Source organism: Macaca thibetana, chromosome 4 (assembly GCF_024542745.1).
Source record: "Macaca thibetana thibetana isolate TM-01 chromosome 4, ASM2454274v1, whole genome shotgun sequence".
Lineage (NCBI taxonomy): Eukaryota > Metazoa > Chordata > Mammalia > Primates > Cercopithecidae > Macaca > Macaca thibetana.
The window spans coordinates 128,254,903-128,270,509 of NC_065581.1; the positions used below are offsets into that span (position 1 = coordinate 128,254,903).

At 40.9% G+C, this 15,607-nt stretch overlaps 1 protein-coding gene across 1 annotated transcript; it reads left to right on the top strand.

Annotated features, from left to right (window-relative positions):
* Positions 1-2,966: 2,966 nt before the first annotated feature.
* Positions 2,967-15,155, top strand: LOC126951998 (uncharacterized). Its single transcript, XM_050786250.1, has 3 exons — positions 2,967-3,302; positions 6,644-6,979; positions 14,143-15,155. Exons 2-3 carry the CDS (start codon positions 6,726-6,728, stop codon positions 14,222-14,224), a joined length of 336 nt encoding a protein of 111 aa, XP_050642207.1. The 5' UTR covers positions 2,967-3,302; positions 6,644-6,725; the 3' UTR covers positions 14,225-15,155.
* Positions 15,156-15,607: the final 452 nt, after the last annotated feature.

A 15,607-nucleotide genomic window follows, 5' to 3' on the forward strand; every position in this document is an offset into this window, starting at 1 on the left:
TTTTTAAATGATAGAGATTTTAACCCCAAGCCCCCAAAAAGGAGATGTGGCGTATTGGATCTCTATTAAATTTGTTGACTTTTTGCTTTAAAAAGAATTTGCCAGCATTTGATTAACAAAAGGATATATGGACAAATGGAAACACACCTTAGAACTTTTCACATTGACTGCCTGAGGGATTGATAAGCCAAAGAAGAATCAGTATGGTGTATTGATTGCAAGGATAGACTCTTGAAGCCGAGATGCTTGGTCTCTGTAGCTTTCTAGGTTTGTCACCTCAGGCAACTTAACCTCTTTGGTCTAAATTCCCTCATCAGTGAAATGAGGATAATAATTTTACATACCTCAGAGGGCTGCAGGAGATTTAAATGAATCAATATATTTGAAGCACTTAAAACAGTGCCTGACACAAAATAAGTGCTCAGTAAATAAAACAATAAAAACAGCAATAAAAGCACATATAAGAATGTTCATAGAAGCATCATTCATTTATTTAATATGCAAAAGAACACAAAGGCTTGGCATAAGGAAGCTTTGAAAATGAACTACAATTTCACATGGTAACATGAATGAATCTCATAAACATAATATTGAGCAAAAAGATTGATTTCTAAAAGAACACAGAGAGCAGAATTCCACTTGTATAAAATACGCAAACATAGAAAATTAAACAGTATATTGTTTAGGGATACATATATATGTGGTAAGACAAGGAAATGACTAAAAGTTTGAGATTGTGGCTCCCACTTGGGAACCAAGGACAGAGGTCACATTGGAATTGGCAATGGTCTCCTTAAATGGTGGTGAAAACAACAGTTTTCCTTTGGTTATTCCTCTTTAGACTGAGCATGTATAGTATACATGCCCTAATGTATGTATATTTAATTAAGCAAAACAACAATGGAATCCCAAAGCCCCTGAATTTTAGTGTCATACTCATGGGTTCCATAATCAGTATTAGCTTTGTGACGTTGGTCAAGGCATTTGAAATTGTGAGAGCTGTCATACATTTTCCCTTGCAATTCAGAAACAAGTATATTAGAAGTCATATTCTGTTTATAAAAACTCTTAGTTTGCAAACTTTTTACTAAGTCTAAAATTCTGAACAGGAAAGAGCCATTGACAGATTAGCTTCTATGCAGAAGGGCATGAGCTTAAAACCTTAGCTTTACTGAGATCTGTCATTATTCAAAATAAACAAATACCTGAACCCTGGTAGGAAATGAGGAGGACACATGATTCACACAAACTTCTGAAATGCAAGCACCTTTTTCTTACTCACAGGTAATAATGCATTAATAAGTAATAAGATCTCAGGCAGGCAAACAGGCTGTCCCACTGATAAAAATTACGTAGTGTAAACAAATCCCTTTTTTAAGAAGCAGCTAATAGTTTATCTCTGTTAGCTGATTTCAGCATGCAGGGAAAAAGGGCTAGGATTTCTCAAACGCTCTGCCTTTACAGTTCAGCTGATTGTTCCTTTCTGTAATAGTTTGCCTTGGTTACAATCGCTTAGTGACCATTAGCAAATAGAATGTGTTTGCTTTTCCTAAGGTCCATGTTTCCTGCCAGCTTGTAGCCACCAGCTTCCAAAATAAAATATTGTGAAATTACAGATTGAAACAACACCTTCACGTAGAAACATCTGTAGTCCAGGCATAATGAGGAACTTTAAATATTTAACCTCTGGGAGAAAAAAGAGTATAAACATATAAACAGAAGTATAGGTAAGACATTCATATAAACAGAATTATAGTTAAGTATAATTAAGGTGTTTCTTGGGTAGGCACAGTGGCTCATGCCTGTAATTCTAGCACTTTGGGAGGCCTGAGGCGGGAGGATCACTTGAGCCCAGGAGTTCGAGACCAGCCTGGGCAACTAACAAGACCCTGTCTCTACTTAAAATTCAAAAACATTAACCTGATGTGGTGACAAGTGTCTGCGGTCCCAGCTACTCAAGAGGCCAAGGCAGCAGGATGGCTTGAGCCCAGGGGTCAAGGCTGCAGGGAGCCATGATGGTGCCATTGCATTCCAACCTGGGCAGCAAAGCAAGACCCTGTCAAAAAAAAAAAAAAAAGTCTCTTGTTAGCAACCCACATCAACTAAACCCTTCGCTCAAATACCAGGAGTGTTGTGTTCATTTTGAGCAACACCTTTAACAAGGGCTTCAGCCAACCAGGAAACAACTTTAAAAAGTCTCGAAGCCAAAACTTAAGGGGCAGTGCAGAGAGAAAGAATCCAAGACTTAGTGAACCCCTGATAACCATATGCAAAGGACTTTCTTGCAAATGAGGACATTAGATATATATGTCTGTTGCTTCAGAGAATAAAATTAGGACACACATTTGGGAGTCTGTGGAAGGCACAGTTCAGTTCTGAGTAAGGAAGAGTCTTCTATAATTAAGTGGCAGTTCTGAGGTACTGAGTTTCCTGTCACTGGAAAGGTTCAAGTACAGGCTGGTTACTGCTACAGCTTTTGTAGACAGATTCCTCCACAGGGCTGGGCGTTGGGATAAATGGTCTCTAAAGTCCCTTTCACTTCTCAATGCCTAATATGAAGTATGAAAAAACAATATTTGAAATCTGTTTTTTTTGTTTGTTTGTTTGTTTGTTTTTTGAGACAGAGCCTCACTCTGTCACCCAGGCTGGAGTGCAGTGGTGCAATCTTGGCTCACTGCAACCTCCACCTCCCGGGTTCAAGCGATTCTCCTGCCTCAGCCTCCCAAGTAGCTGGGACTATAGGGGCACACCACCACGCCCGGGAAATTTTTTGTATTTTTAGTAGAGATGGGGTTTCACCATGTTAGCCAGGATAGTCTCAATCTCCTGACCTCATGATCCACCCACCTCGGCCTCCCAAAGTGCTGGGATTACAGGTGTGAGCCACTGCGCCTGCCCTGAAATCACTTTTCTTTCTTTTTTATTCCATGCAATTGACTAGCTTGCAACTCATTCTCTATTTTTCATATACTGCCATAAACTTGCCCTTTGTATACAGTGAAGAGGAGCCAAGTAATACTCATCTGATATGGTTTGACTGTGTCCCCATGCAAATCTCAACTTCAGTTGTATCTCCCAAAATTCCCACGTGTTGTGGAAGGGACCTGGGGGAAGTAATTGAATTATGGGGGCTGGTCTTTTCCATGCTATTCTTGTGATAGTGAATAAGTCTCTTGAGATCTGATGGGTTTATCAGGGGTTTCCACTTTCGCTTCCTCCTCATTTTTCTCTTGCCACCACCATGTAAAAAGTGTCTTTCGGCTCCTGCCATGATTCTGAGGCCTCCCCAGCCAATTGGAACTGTAAGTCCAATTAAACCTCTTTTTGTTCTAAGTTTTGGGTATGTCTTTATCGGCAGCATAAAAACAGACAAATATACCATCCTAGAATGGGACACACAGGAGCCCAGAAGTTCCCCCCTGAGGACTCAGCACCAGAGTGACACCTCTGAGTTCTCATCCTTACAAAAAATGAGTTCCAGTCTAGAAATGTCATCTTCCCCTCCCCCTTCTTCATGGAGATGATGCTTAAGCAAGTCCTTTTTACTTCCTTCTTTTCTCCTTAATGAAGTTTTTGGGTTGCCAGAAAAGGAAACACTGTACAAATGAGACTCAAGAGCTAACTTATTTCCGTAAATCTCTTTCTGACTCCTAGACCAGGACTGAACATTACTAGAAAAACTATGCATCAGACAGGTATAAATAAATGCTAGGTTTACACTTTTAAAACATTGCCTATTATCACCTTTCAATCCAAATAAATATTATCTGGCCTTATCCCAGTTGCTCAGAAAACCCCAGAGGCAATTATCATTAGAATGGAGGTTTCTTTGCTGGAAGTATCAAAATATGTTCTCAAATGTAACTTAGCCAATATCTCATTTCTTACTGCACTTAATTTCTCAGGTATGCCTAAATCTAAGAATTATATTATTGCACTTTTTTGATAAATAGAAAAAGTGAAAGTAAAATGAAAAGAGAGAGGAGGGAAAGGAAATGTCTTCATATCCCCATCGCACAGTGTGCAGCACCCAGTGCAAAATTGTGATGAGCCAACAAGTGCATGGAAAGTGTGAGCAAAGACACTGAGGCATAGGAGTGTGTGCCGTACTTACCTGGGAAAGACACGTGAATAACTCTAAAAATATTTGCATAGTCATACATCGCTTGACTTGTAGAATGTAAACTCCAGGAAGGCAGAGATTTTGTTTTTCACTGATATGTTCCCAGTACCTAAAGCAGTACTGATCATATAGTAGTTGCTGAATGAAATATTTGCTGATAGAATGTTTGAATAAAGGAATCTTTAAATTTATATTAATTAGTCCTCAAAAATAGACCCACACAATATTTAACTGATCCTCGACAAAGGCCCAAAGGCAATTCAATGGAGAAAGGATTGAGCATTCAACAAATGGTGCTAGAACAATTGGATAGATAATGCAAAAAAAAAAGAAGAAGAAGAATCTAGACAAAGACCTACCTTTCACAAAAATTAACTCAAAATAGATCATAGACTAAATGTGAAATTCAAAACTAGAAAACTTCCAAAAGAAAAACATATAGCAGAAAATCGAAATGCTCTTGGGTTGGCAATGAGTTGTTAGTTACAATACCAAATACATAATCCAAAAAGGGGTTCTGGCCAAAGGAAGAGCAAGTGCTCAGTCTCTGAGATGCACGTCCACTTGTACTTTGAACAGAAGGTCAGAAAGCAGGCAGCTGATCATAGAAAGGCAGGAGAAGCCTGGGAGAAGATCTGGGCAGGAGACAGACAGAGGCCAGATCACAGAAGCCTGATGGTTCCTGTAAGGAGTTTGAGTTACACTTCAATGGCAATGGGAAGCCACTAGAGAGTTTTAAGCAGGAAACTAATATGATTTGATACAATCAATAAATGTCTATTCAATCTGAATCTGAATGACCCTTTGATGGTGGATCAGTGGGCACCTTCAACTTTAAAAGAGAGAATATGGAAGAAGAAAATGAGTTATTTTGTTTGGGAGGTGGGGTTGGTTTTGTTTTTTATTTTCACTTGTTTTTGTTTTGCTGGGAGTTTGGAATAAAGTATTGAGTCTGGGGAATACTAACTTTAAGATATTTGCACTATCATCATGGGAAGATACCGAGGAATATATGGGAATACAAATCAAAAAATTGGGGAAAAAGAGCTTAAGGATGAATCATTCTCATAAATAGAATCAGAGGACAAACTAGCTAAGGGAGAGCATAGACTACAAAGAAGGGAGTCAAGAACAGAATTATGCCTAGATTTGTGGGCATTTAAAGAGAAGGCAGAGGAAGGATGTTGAAACGTAAGGGGAAATGGGGAAATTATAAAGGCCACTTTGGCCAAGCTCCATATAGTCTCTAGTAAAGGAATAGAAAACCCAAAATGAGAAATTTTCAGAGAGACTGTAACTAGAATGAAGGCTCAAGTCAGAGGAACTAATATGAAGAACTCAGTAGAGGCAATACTATCTTCTGTATCAGCAAAATCAGCTCCCATTGAAGGTGGCAGGTTATAGCCATGAGTAAAATCTCTGGTCAAAATGAAATTGGGTCCCAGAAAATTTATCTTATAAAAATAATTGGGCAAATGCACAAGAATATAAGATGTTCATTGCTGTATTTCCTATAGCAAATATTTTTCAGTAATTTGCATCTCCAACAATAATTAATTGAATTGATTTTATTACATCTGTATGGACAAATTCAGTAGCCATTAGAATAAAGGAAAGTGTTCATGCTTTATTTAGCAGAAAAATGTTTTTAAAATGGAAGGTATCACATTTTTATAAGTATGCATACATTTAACATATTCATATTTAAAAATATGTACATATAAGTGCATAGTTTTTATTTCTGCTTACCTACTTTCAGTTTTCATCATGAATATATATTACTTGTGACATTTTAAAAGTATTTTTAAAGGAAAAATGTGGAAATTCTATTAGGAGCACATTTACTCTGTTACTGGAACCACCCTCAGGATCAGAGAGGCCTCTAGGCTATTGTAAAGACCAAAGCCTCAAAGAAAAAGTAATTAGGATGGAATGGTGAGAATTCAATGAACAGTATCTTTCCAACAGTGCTATTAAGGACAGGCACAGCATATAAGCTCAGATGAGAACATTCAAAATGCATTTGAAATGAAGAAGTGAAACCAGATGAGTACAGCTGAAGATGAATAATTCCATGAGACGTCTATCTAGCTGAAATTAAGGACCAATAAGACTAGTGTCGATAAGGAAAGCTCTTCAACCCAGTCACAGAAAAGGGAGCTCATACGACCTGTGAACCATTATGATTTAATTTTAATTGTTTAAAAGAACCAAAGGAAACTCGGTAGTTGCAAGTGGTGTGTGAATTTTTATAACATTTTAATACTGTTAGATAGGAAACAGATGCTCACTTATGGAAGCCGTTTTTGTTTGTATAGAATCCGAAATACAAATGTGCAATAGTATAAGCAAATGTTTCAATCTTCATGTTTGCCTTTTAAGTACTATTTGAGGCCCATGGTATGTAGAATAAAAATTATTAAAGTTTCAAAGTTTACAAGGATTTTATAAAGACCCTACATATCTGATGGGAAAGGGAGCTAGTAAACAAAGATTTCTGTGTCATATCTCTATTTTCAGGGGAAGAACGGAAGGCAACGCCTCCGAATTAAATTTTGGGACCCCCAGTAAAATTTCAGAAAAACCCAGAATTGATCTCAGAATGCACAAACTCGACATGTCTTTGGCAGAGAAGGCTCCGAGATTTCAGTGTGTTCGTTGCTCTCCACTAAGGAGCTGCTCAGGCCGCCCTTGCATCCACAGCAAAGGGGCTTCCCTCTGCTCTGCTCTGCTCTGCTCTCGGGTTCGGAATCCGGAGCGAGTTTCCAGTGAGCGGCGCCCGCTGAGCGCGTGGGAAAGCATCGCGCGTGCCCTTCCCCGCGCGCGTCTGCGGATCAGCGCAGGCGAGGTGGGTGGGTAAGTGCAGGGGAGCGGGGCGGAGGGCGGCAAAGCACAGCAGTCAAGTCTTCCTTGAAATGCTGCAGGCAAAGCCAGACATTTACATCTAAAAATGGCTGGATCTGATCCCCACAGTCTTGCCAGGAAAGTCTGTCATTTCTTCGTGACCCTTAGCTGAGGGCCAGGACCTGTTCTTAACAGGGAGCTTTACATTGGCAGCGGCCCCGCGTACGTTCAGAAACGGAGTAGGGTTACTCGCTGTGCCTGGTGCAGCCCCCTACACGTCCTCGGCCTGCCAGGCTGCAGGTCACATCTTTCCCAGGGTGGCTCTGGACTAACTGCGTCCCTTCATAGTCACCATGGCCCCTGGTTGGAGGCAGCAAGGCCGGGGAGAGGTGGTGAGAACCCCATCCCTCCAGACGGGCTCCTTCTGCATCTCCCTCCCCCTTACCAGGAGTCTTGGCCCCCATACCAGATAAATGCTTCCAAAGTGACCTCCCCATGAAGAGGTGACTGAAATGGAAACAGCTCACCTCGGGTTCAGCTTTGCAGAAAATCACAGCTGCTTCAGGAAAATTCAAAAGAATTTTCACACACACAACCATGCTTCCTCCAGCCAAGGGACATAAATCTCCACCCAGAAGGCCCACTGTCCAGTTTAGTTTTAGTTCTAGCACCCATCCCCTGCAGCACCACGTTCATCTTAGTCAGAGATTTTGTAATGAGGACATCTGCTATTCAAGCTCACAAACGTGGCAATCTGATGTAATAACATATCTTTCATATGCAAGAAGGAACATTGTTGGGAGTGTTTTTGGAAGTTAGTTTTCCTGGTGCAATTTCATTATTTTGTTTTTCTCCCCCACTTCACAACCGAGATTTTAAAGCTGAGAAAAACTCAAGACATATAAACCATGACTCACAGCTATTTGTAAAAGATAAAATGCTTCTATTTCTCAGGCTTTAGCTTTGAAAATTAAATATTCAAATAAAAAATAACATTACTCCAATAGATGTCAGTGATAAAAATCATGGAAACAGTTTCTGAAAAGCTTCATAACACATCAAGACGGTTCTTTCCCCCTGTCCAATTCTGACCTAATTCTGAGCTTTTCTTTTTAAGTGCGTCATGACTTAATTGTTCACAAGTTGCCTCTCAAGCTTTTTTTCCAGGAGAAGCCCCAGAGGAATCTTCTAGGGGTCTAAAAGGTTTCAGGGGACATTTTATTCCCCAAGGTCAGCCGAATGAGGCCTCCTTTTCTTCAGGGTATGACAGTCTTTTTCCGGACCTGTCAGCATGCAGAGTGCCTGTGGGGACAGAGGGCTGCTCTGGTGCCCTGAGGTGCCACTGCTTGCCTCTCTCAACACCCCAGAGCCAGTCAGGAAGCTAATTGGTGTCTGCTACTCTCAAAGGAGCTGAAAACCTGAAGAGATGGAAAGGTTGCTTGTCAGGGTCTTAAGATCTGATTCAATAAGACAACAACGTCGACTTTTCAGTTCTCCTAAGAAAAATTTTTTTTGAAAGAGAAATATGTCTAGAGCCGACCGTTATCTGCTCAAGGACCAAAGACATCTATAAATTTCCTCAGTTTTATCTTACACCCTAAAGGGAGATGACTAGAAAAGGTCAAGATGATCTAAATTGGTTTCTATAAATCCAATAAAGATGTTGTCACCAAGCATCTACTGTATTGGGGCACTGGGGACGTAAGGATAAATGTTGGGTGTCCTGCCCTCAAGGAACTTACAAAACCTCCTCCGTAAAACAGTCATTTAAGACGAGGTGTTTTCTTCGCCAGCAGAGAAAGTCGCTACTAAATGGATTTCATACTTCTCTGACCTTTTGTCAGTGATTCCCAAGTCTTCATTTAAAATGTCAGCTGTAATGAGGTGATGCCCTCCGGATAGACTGGAGCCTCTAACTCTTTCTTCACAAAAGTCAAAAATCTGAGTGACATCCTGGACTCTTTTTTTACCCTTGCCCTTCACCTCAATCCATCATCCTGCAGTGCAAATTCTACCTCCATCATCGTTCAGTCTTACACATTTCTGCATCCCCACTACCCCGATCTTAATTTGGGGTTTCAGATGTCTTACCTGAAATACTTGAAATGCATTTTAGCTTATCTTCTGATTTAAGCCCGAATCAGGCACTTAATCATTCTCCACATTATATTGTAATTGCCTTTTTATTTGTCAACCTTTCTGCTAGATTAGAAGCCCCTAAGGGCAGACACTGAGTTCTTAATCTCTGTATTCTGTGCACCTAGCACAGTCATAGGCTAATAGTTGGCATTCAGCCCATGCTAATTAAATGTATGTAAGAAAGGTGCATTAAGAAAAGTACATGGATGCATGTATGCACTGAATATCTCCAAACTGGTTTGACAGTTCCTCCTTTCCCGTTTCCTCCCTGATGTCAATAATCACTCTCTATATTTTAGCAGCACCCTGCTACCCTAGTAAATTGTTGGTTTTAATCTGCTGCGGGTGGCAAACTGGATAATCAAAGTTATTTAGACAGTGAATAGTAAGGGTGAATAGGTTCTGACTGAGTCCCTCCTCTACAACTAAAACAAATGAGCTTCAGTGAACTGATTTTGTGAAAACTATTTCAGTGCCTCAGGGAATTTAGTTCCGTTGCTGTATTCCAGATGGCAGGAGTTGCCCTTAAGTCCTACTTCTAGGTAACTGAGGTGTTACTATATAAAATATTTTACTATTCAATGATTTTAATTTCTACTTTTATTTCAACAGGAATCTTTCAAATTTGCTTCCAAAAGTGTACAGCAAGGGTCTTGCTTTCACTGCTTTTTAATGATAAATCTGATTTCTTACCAAAAACATGTTCTTAAAATTTGTCTTTGTAGAAAATATGAATATTTCTATTTTTATTTATATTTTTGCTGCCTAACGTTTTTTTGAGGCATAATCTTGCTGGAGTGCAGTGGTGCAATCTTGGTTCCCTACAACCTCTGCCTCTCAGGTTCAAGCGATTCTCATGCCTCAGCCTCCATAATAGCTGGGATTGCAGGTGCATGCTACCACACCCGGCACTAATTCTTTTGCATTTTTAGAAGAGACAGGGTTTCACCATGTTGGCCAAGCTGGTCTCAAACTCCCGACCTCAGGTGATCTGCCCACTTCGAGCTCCCAAAGTGCTGCTGTTTAACTTTTTTGAAGCACGGTTTAATGTTGAGACAGGATGTCAAAAACCCATGCTAAAATGAGTTTAGAGTGCCCTTTACTAAAAACCTACGAGCATTTGCATTATGCTGTTGAAAATCTCCCCCAGTCCTGTTCTTAATGGGTTCTTTGTCAATGGAAAGCTGAGCAAGACAGCCCTGAGATACTTCTGAGGCCAGGGCATTGGTTTCTGCTTTTTAAGCTGTGATTGGTTATATTTCTCTTTTGGAGTGAAGCTGCTAAACACCTTGTAAAAGGAAGTGGAGCATCGAAGCCAGACAATCCTCTGTGAAAGCATCGTAAGTGCCTCAGTTGGAAGTACAAGTCCAGTCCATGCCATCTCCTCTGAAACTGCCTTCCACCTGAGCCCCAGCAAGTGTAGGCCTGGACAGCCAGGTGTCCTCAGCCCATTGGAACAGGACACCTGACCCTGGACTAGCAAATGCATGGGCTGGGCTAAGCCAATTAGATTCTTTCTCTCAGAAATGGAGACAGAATTAGTGGGTGGATGTTGTGTACTTGAGTCAGGGTGGAAGCAGCTGATCTAGAGAGAGAAGAAGCAGACAGAAGCAGGGAGACCATCGCTCTGAGGCCGTAGGGGAGGCACAGAGTGTGACCTCAATTCAGAGTACAGTCGCCTCTGTAATTTGTAGTTTGCCTGGTGCAAAATGAAAATGTTGAGCCCCTTGTTTAAAAGTAAGAGGAAAATGTCAGTAAAGGCACTAAAATATAAAGGTTTTTTTCCTTAAAAATATTTTCTGGTCCGGGCGCGGTGGCTCACGCCTGTAATCCCAGCACTTTGGGAGGCTAAGGCGGGTGGATCACGAGGTCAGGAGTTCGAGACCAGCCTGACCAAAATGGTGAAACCCCATGTCTACCAAAAATACAAAAATTAGCTGGGCGTGTGATGCGTGCCTGTAATCCCAGCTACTCAGGAGGCTGAGGCAGGAGAATCACTTGAACCTGGGAGGCGGAGGTTGCAGTGAGCAGAGATCATGCCATTGTACTCCAGCCTGGGCAACAAGAGTGAAACTCCATCTCAAAAAAAAAAAAAAAAAAAAATTCTTACTTATAAAATGTAATGGGTAAAATGTAATGGGGCATACATATTAGTTAGCTTGCATTGTCGTAAAATACCACAGATGGTAGCTTAAACAACAGACATTTATTTTCTCACAGTTCTGGTGGCTCGAAGGCCAAGAGGAAGGTGCCAGGAGAGTTGGTTTCTGCTGAGGGCTCTCTTCCTGGCTTGTAGACAACCACCTTCTCACCATGTCTTCACATGGTCTTTCCTGGTGTGCTGGCTGAGTGAGCGCTGTCTCTGCTGTCTCTTCCTCTTCTTATTAGGACACCGGTGCTATTGAATTAGGACCCACCATTAAGGCCTCATTTAACCTTAATGACCTCCTTAAAGGCCCTATCTCCAAATACAGTCACATTAAGGGTTAAGGATTCAACATATGAATCTTGGGTGACCACAGTTCAGTCCATAACAAAGGGTAATTGTGATGCATAGGTAACAAAGTAGAATTACGAATTGAAGAAAATATTTTTGGTGTCCTAAGCTTATATAATATAATAATGTATTTATTATTTATCTTCTATGAGTTTCTTCTCTCATTTTTGTAACAATACCACTGCTACCACCACCGCCAATACAGTCATCCCTTGGTATCCAAGGGGAATCAGTTCCAGGAACCCCCTTGGATAACAAAATTCTCAGATGCTTAAGTCTCTTATATAAAATGGCATTGTATTTGCATATAACCTACATATGTCCTCCTGCATACTTTACTGTCTAGACTACTTATAATACCTAATACAACATAAATGCTATGTAAATAGTTGTCATATTGTATTTTTTAGTGTGTATTGTTTGTTATTGTGGTATTTTTTTTTATTGGTTTTTCTTTTCTGAATATTTTCCATCCTCACTTGGTTGAATCCGTCGATGCAGAACCTGAGGATGTCTGTACTTTATTAGTGTATCTTGATTGATCATGAGGTTCTTCTGGCTCACTTCTGCAAATTTGTTTACTAGGTCATCAAAATTTATACTTTTGGCAACTTCATTTTTTTTTTTTTTTTGAGACAGAGTCTTGCTCTGTGCCCCAGGCTGGAGTGCAGTGGTGCGATCTCGGCTCACTGCAAGCTCCGCCCCCCCCGGGTTCACGCCATTCTCCTGCCTCAGCCTCCCGAGTAACTGGGACTACAGGCGCCCGCCACCTCGCCCAGCTAATTTTCTTGTATTTTTAGTAGAGACGGGGTTTCACCGTGTTAGCCAGGATGGTCTCGATCTCCTGACCTCGTGATCCGCCTGTCTCGGCCTCCCAAAGTGCTGGGATTACAGGCTTGAGCCACCGCGCCCGGCCGGCAACTTCATTTTTAATTGATATAATTGAAAGCCACATGAGTTGCTCTTGGAATATGCAAGATGGCAAATAAATTTGGTAATTTTAATTTTAAGGAAGATTTTTCTGATGATGTGAATGTTACTGGAGCTGTAAGGAGTATTTTGTAGGCAGTGATGACATTGGGATAAATGTCTGATAAATTATATATATTAGTACATCGAGAGCTGACAATTCTTTTAGAATAATTTTTCTAAAAAGACTTAACTCTTCATACAAACCAGTTTCATGTAAGTCTGAATTTTATTTTAAATGCAAATTGTACAATGGTCTTTCATTTCCTCTTACATTCTCTGTAACTTGTGGAGGTTTTACAAGAAACTGGCTTTATGATTTGTTGAAAATGCAAACACCTGTTTATGCATTCTATCACTGTATCTTCAATTACAAGAGAAAATTTAATTTTAAATGTCTTCTTCATCAATAATTGATTCATCCATTGCTTTATATGAAAATACTGTGTTTTTTTCACCAAATGAGATTGTCTTTAAATTTAATTTCTGTTTCTAACCTTGTGAATATTTGTTTTGCAGTGTTGTGGTAGTTTCCAAAACCAGGGATTCTAAATTCTGGAGAATCTTAATAACTCCCCGACAAGTTTCATTGCAATGTCTACATGTACATTTTTATTTTTGTAATAGTTTACTGATAAAGTTTGACTGCCTGACAACCAGCAGTTGCTAGCCAAGAAGTTACGATTTGTGCAGTTGCCCCAGAAATGGGCTCCAGGGATAGACCAGCAAACTGACCTCCCGACATGAATCCTAGCATTGCCTTCGTGTGGAGCTTCTCCCGTCTCCAGGGCCATGGCTGCTGTCTCCACAGTTGCTGCTTCTGCTGCTGCTATCACCATCATCGCTACCACCGATCTGGGCCCAGGTCCCATCCTGGCCTGTGCAACTAACTGCTTGGCATGCACATTGCTCATTGCACGCTGTACCATGAGCCTGAGCCAACAAGGGCGTGTGCTGCCACTTCACATATGCTCCATTGTCACATCAGACTTAATAACACAAGTCCAAAAAACACATATGCTCCATTGTCCCATCAGACTTAATAACACAAGTCCAAAGACAGAATGTGAGTGCTCAGTGACCAAACACAGCATGAAACCAAACATAGGGCCCTTCCACATGCAGGGCCCTGTGCAACTAACTGTACAGGTCACTGCCCATAAACTAGCCCTACCTCAATTCCTCATTGGCCAGTTCTGGCACCATCCCTCAGATATCTAAGCTGTCTGTACTTAAATCTTGTCTTAGGAAGCTCCTAAAGCCTACTATTATATTTTTACCAAAAAAAAAAAAAAATCCCCTATTGGGTAGACACCACCATATTCCCAGTCATTGCCCATTCTCTCATCTCCATTAAAAAAAAAAAAAAAAAAAGCAAAGAATGAAAAGTTATTCTTTTCAAGGGAACCATATGCCGCCTTCCCAGAATTCCTTACGTCTAAAGGTAATTATGTGATTCAGTTATGGCCAATAGGAAAGAAACCAGAAGTCTGCTAGAGGTTTCTGGAAAATATTTGCTTTCCTATTAGACATACAGCCTTTTCTGTTCTGGTCCTCTTCTTCCTGCCAGCAATGCAGATGTGAGGCTGGAGGCAGTAGAGCCATCTCGCAATCATGCAGCAACAAGCAAGGCGGAGCTGGCATGTTGTTGACTGATAACATCGAGAAGCTGCTATATTAATTATTAATCCTGCACTGCCAATCTCTGAACTTCTTGGTATATTGGGAACATAAACTCTTTTGGTTAGGCACTGCGTCAGATTTCTATTACATGCAGCCAAATGCAATCTTAATTGAGATACCCCTTTACCTAAGTTAGCTTTAGCTGTTCTTGCAACTGTTTGTGCTCCACCCACGGCATATGGGATCCCTTTTGCCCACAGAACCTTCCCTCAGTGTGATGTCCCCCAACCAGTATTTGCAGCTTTTTTGTTTTGTTTTGTTTTGTTTTTTAATCACAAAACTGCTCTCAGGCTGCCAAATCTGTTGGCCCTAGAGCCAGAAGTGCTATCTCCTGGGATTTTTTTTTTTTTTTTTTTTAGACAGGATCTTGCTGTCATCCAGGCTGAAGAGCAGTGGATGTAAAGGTAGTAAACTCCTGGGCTCAAGCGATCCTCCTGCTTCAGCCTTCCTAGTAGTTGGGACTATAGGTGAGTGCCACCACTCCCAGCTAATTGTTTTTATTTTTTGTAGAGATGGGGGTGGACAGGGATCTCACTTTTTGCCCAGACTGGTCTTGAACTCCTGGACTCAAGCCATCCTCCTGCTTTGATCTCCCAAAGTGCTGGGATTACAGGCATGAGCCACCACGCCCAGCCTGGGATCTATTCTTAACCCTTGCCCTAGTCAAGGTGGTCTTCTTGCAGGATTAAGAGTTAGATTCTGTGGGACTCTGATATCATACCCTGGCTTGGCCTTCCCTTCCCTGTCCTACCTCCCCACCCCACTACCAGTTTCTTCGGAGATATTACCTGATAGACTACAGTAGTCCTCCCTTATCTGAGGTTTAACTTTCTGCAGTTTCAGTTATTGGCAGTCAACTTAGGTCTGAAAATATTAAATAAAATATCCAGAAATAAAAAATTTATAAGTTTTAAATTGCATGCCGTTCTGAGTGGCATGATGAAATCTCAAGCCGTCCTGCCCTATCCCACCTGGGACATGAAACCTCCCTTTATCCGGTGTATCCATATTGTAGATGCAACCATCCATTAGCCACTTAGATGTCGACTCAGTTATCAGATCAACTCTCCCTATCGCGAGGCTTTTGTTCAAGTCATCCTTATTTTTACTTAATAATGGCCCCAAGGTGTAAAGGCAGTAACATTGGTGTGTTGTTATTTTATTATTAGTTATTGTTGTCAATCTCTTGACTGTGCCTAATTTATAAACTAAACTTTATCATAGGTACATATGCATAGCAAAAAGCATATCATATATAGGGTTCTATCTGCAGTTTTGGGCATCCTCTGGCGGGCTTAGCTACCCAAGGAAGGTAACCCCCATGGATGAGGTAGGACTACTGTACTTTCACA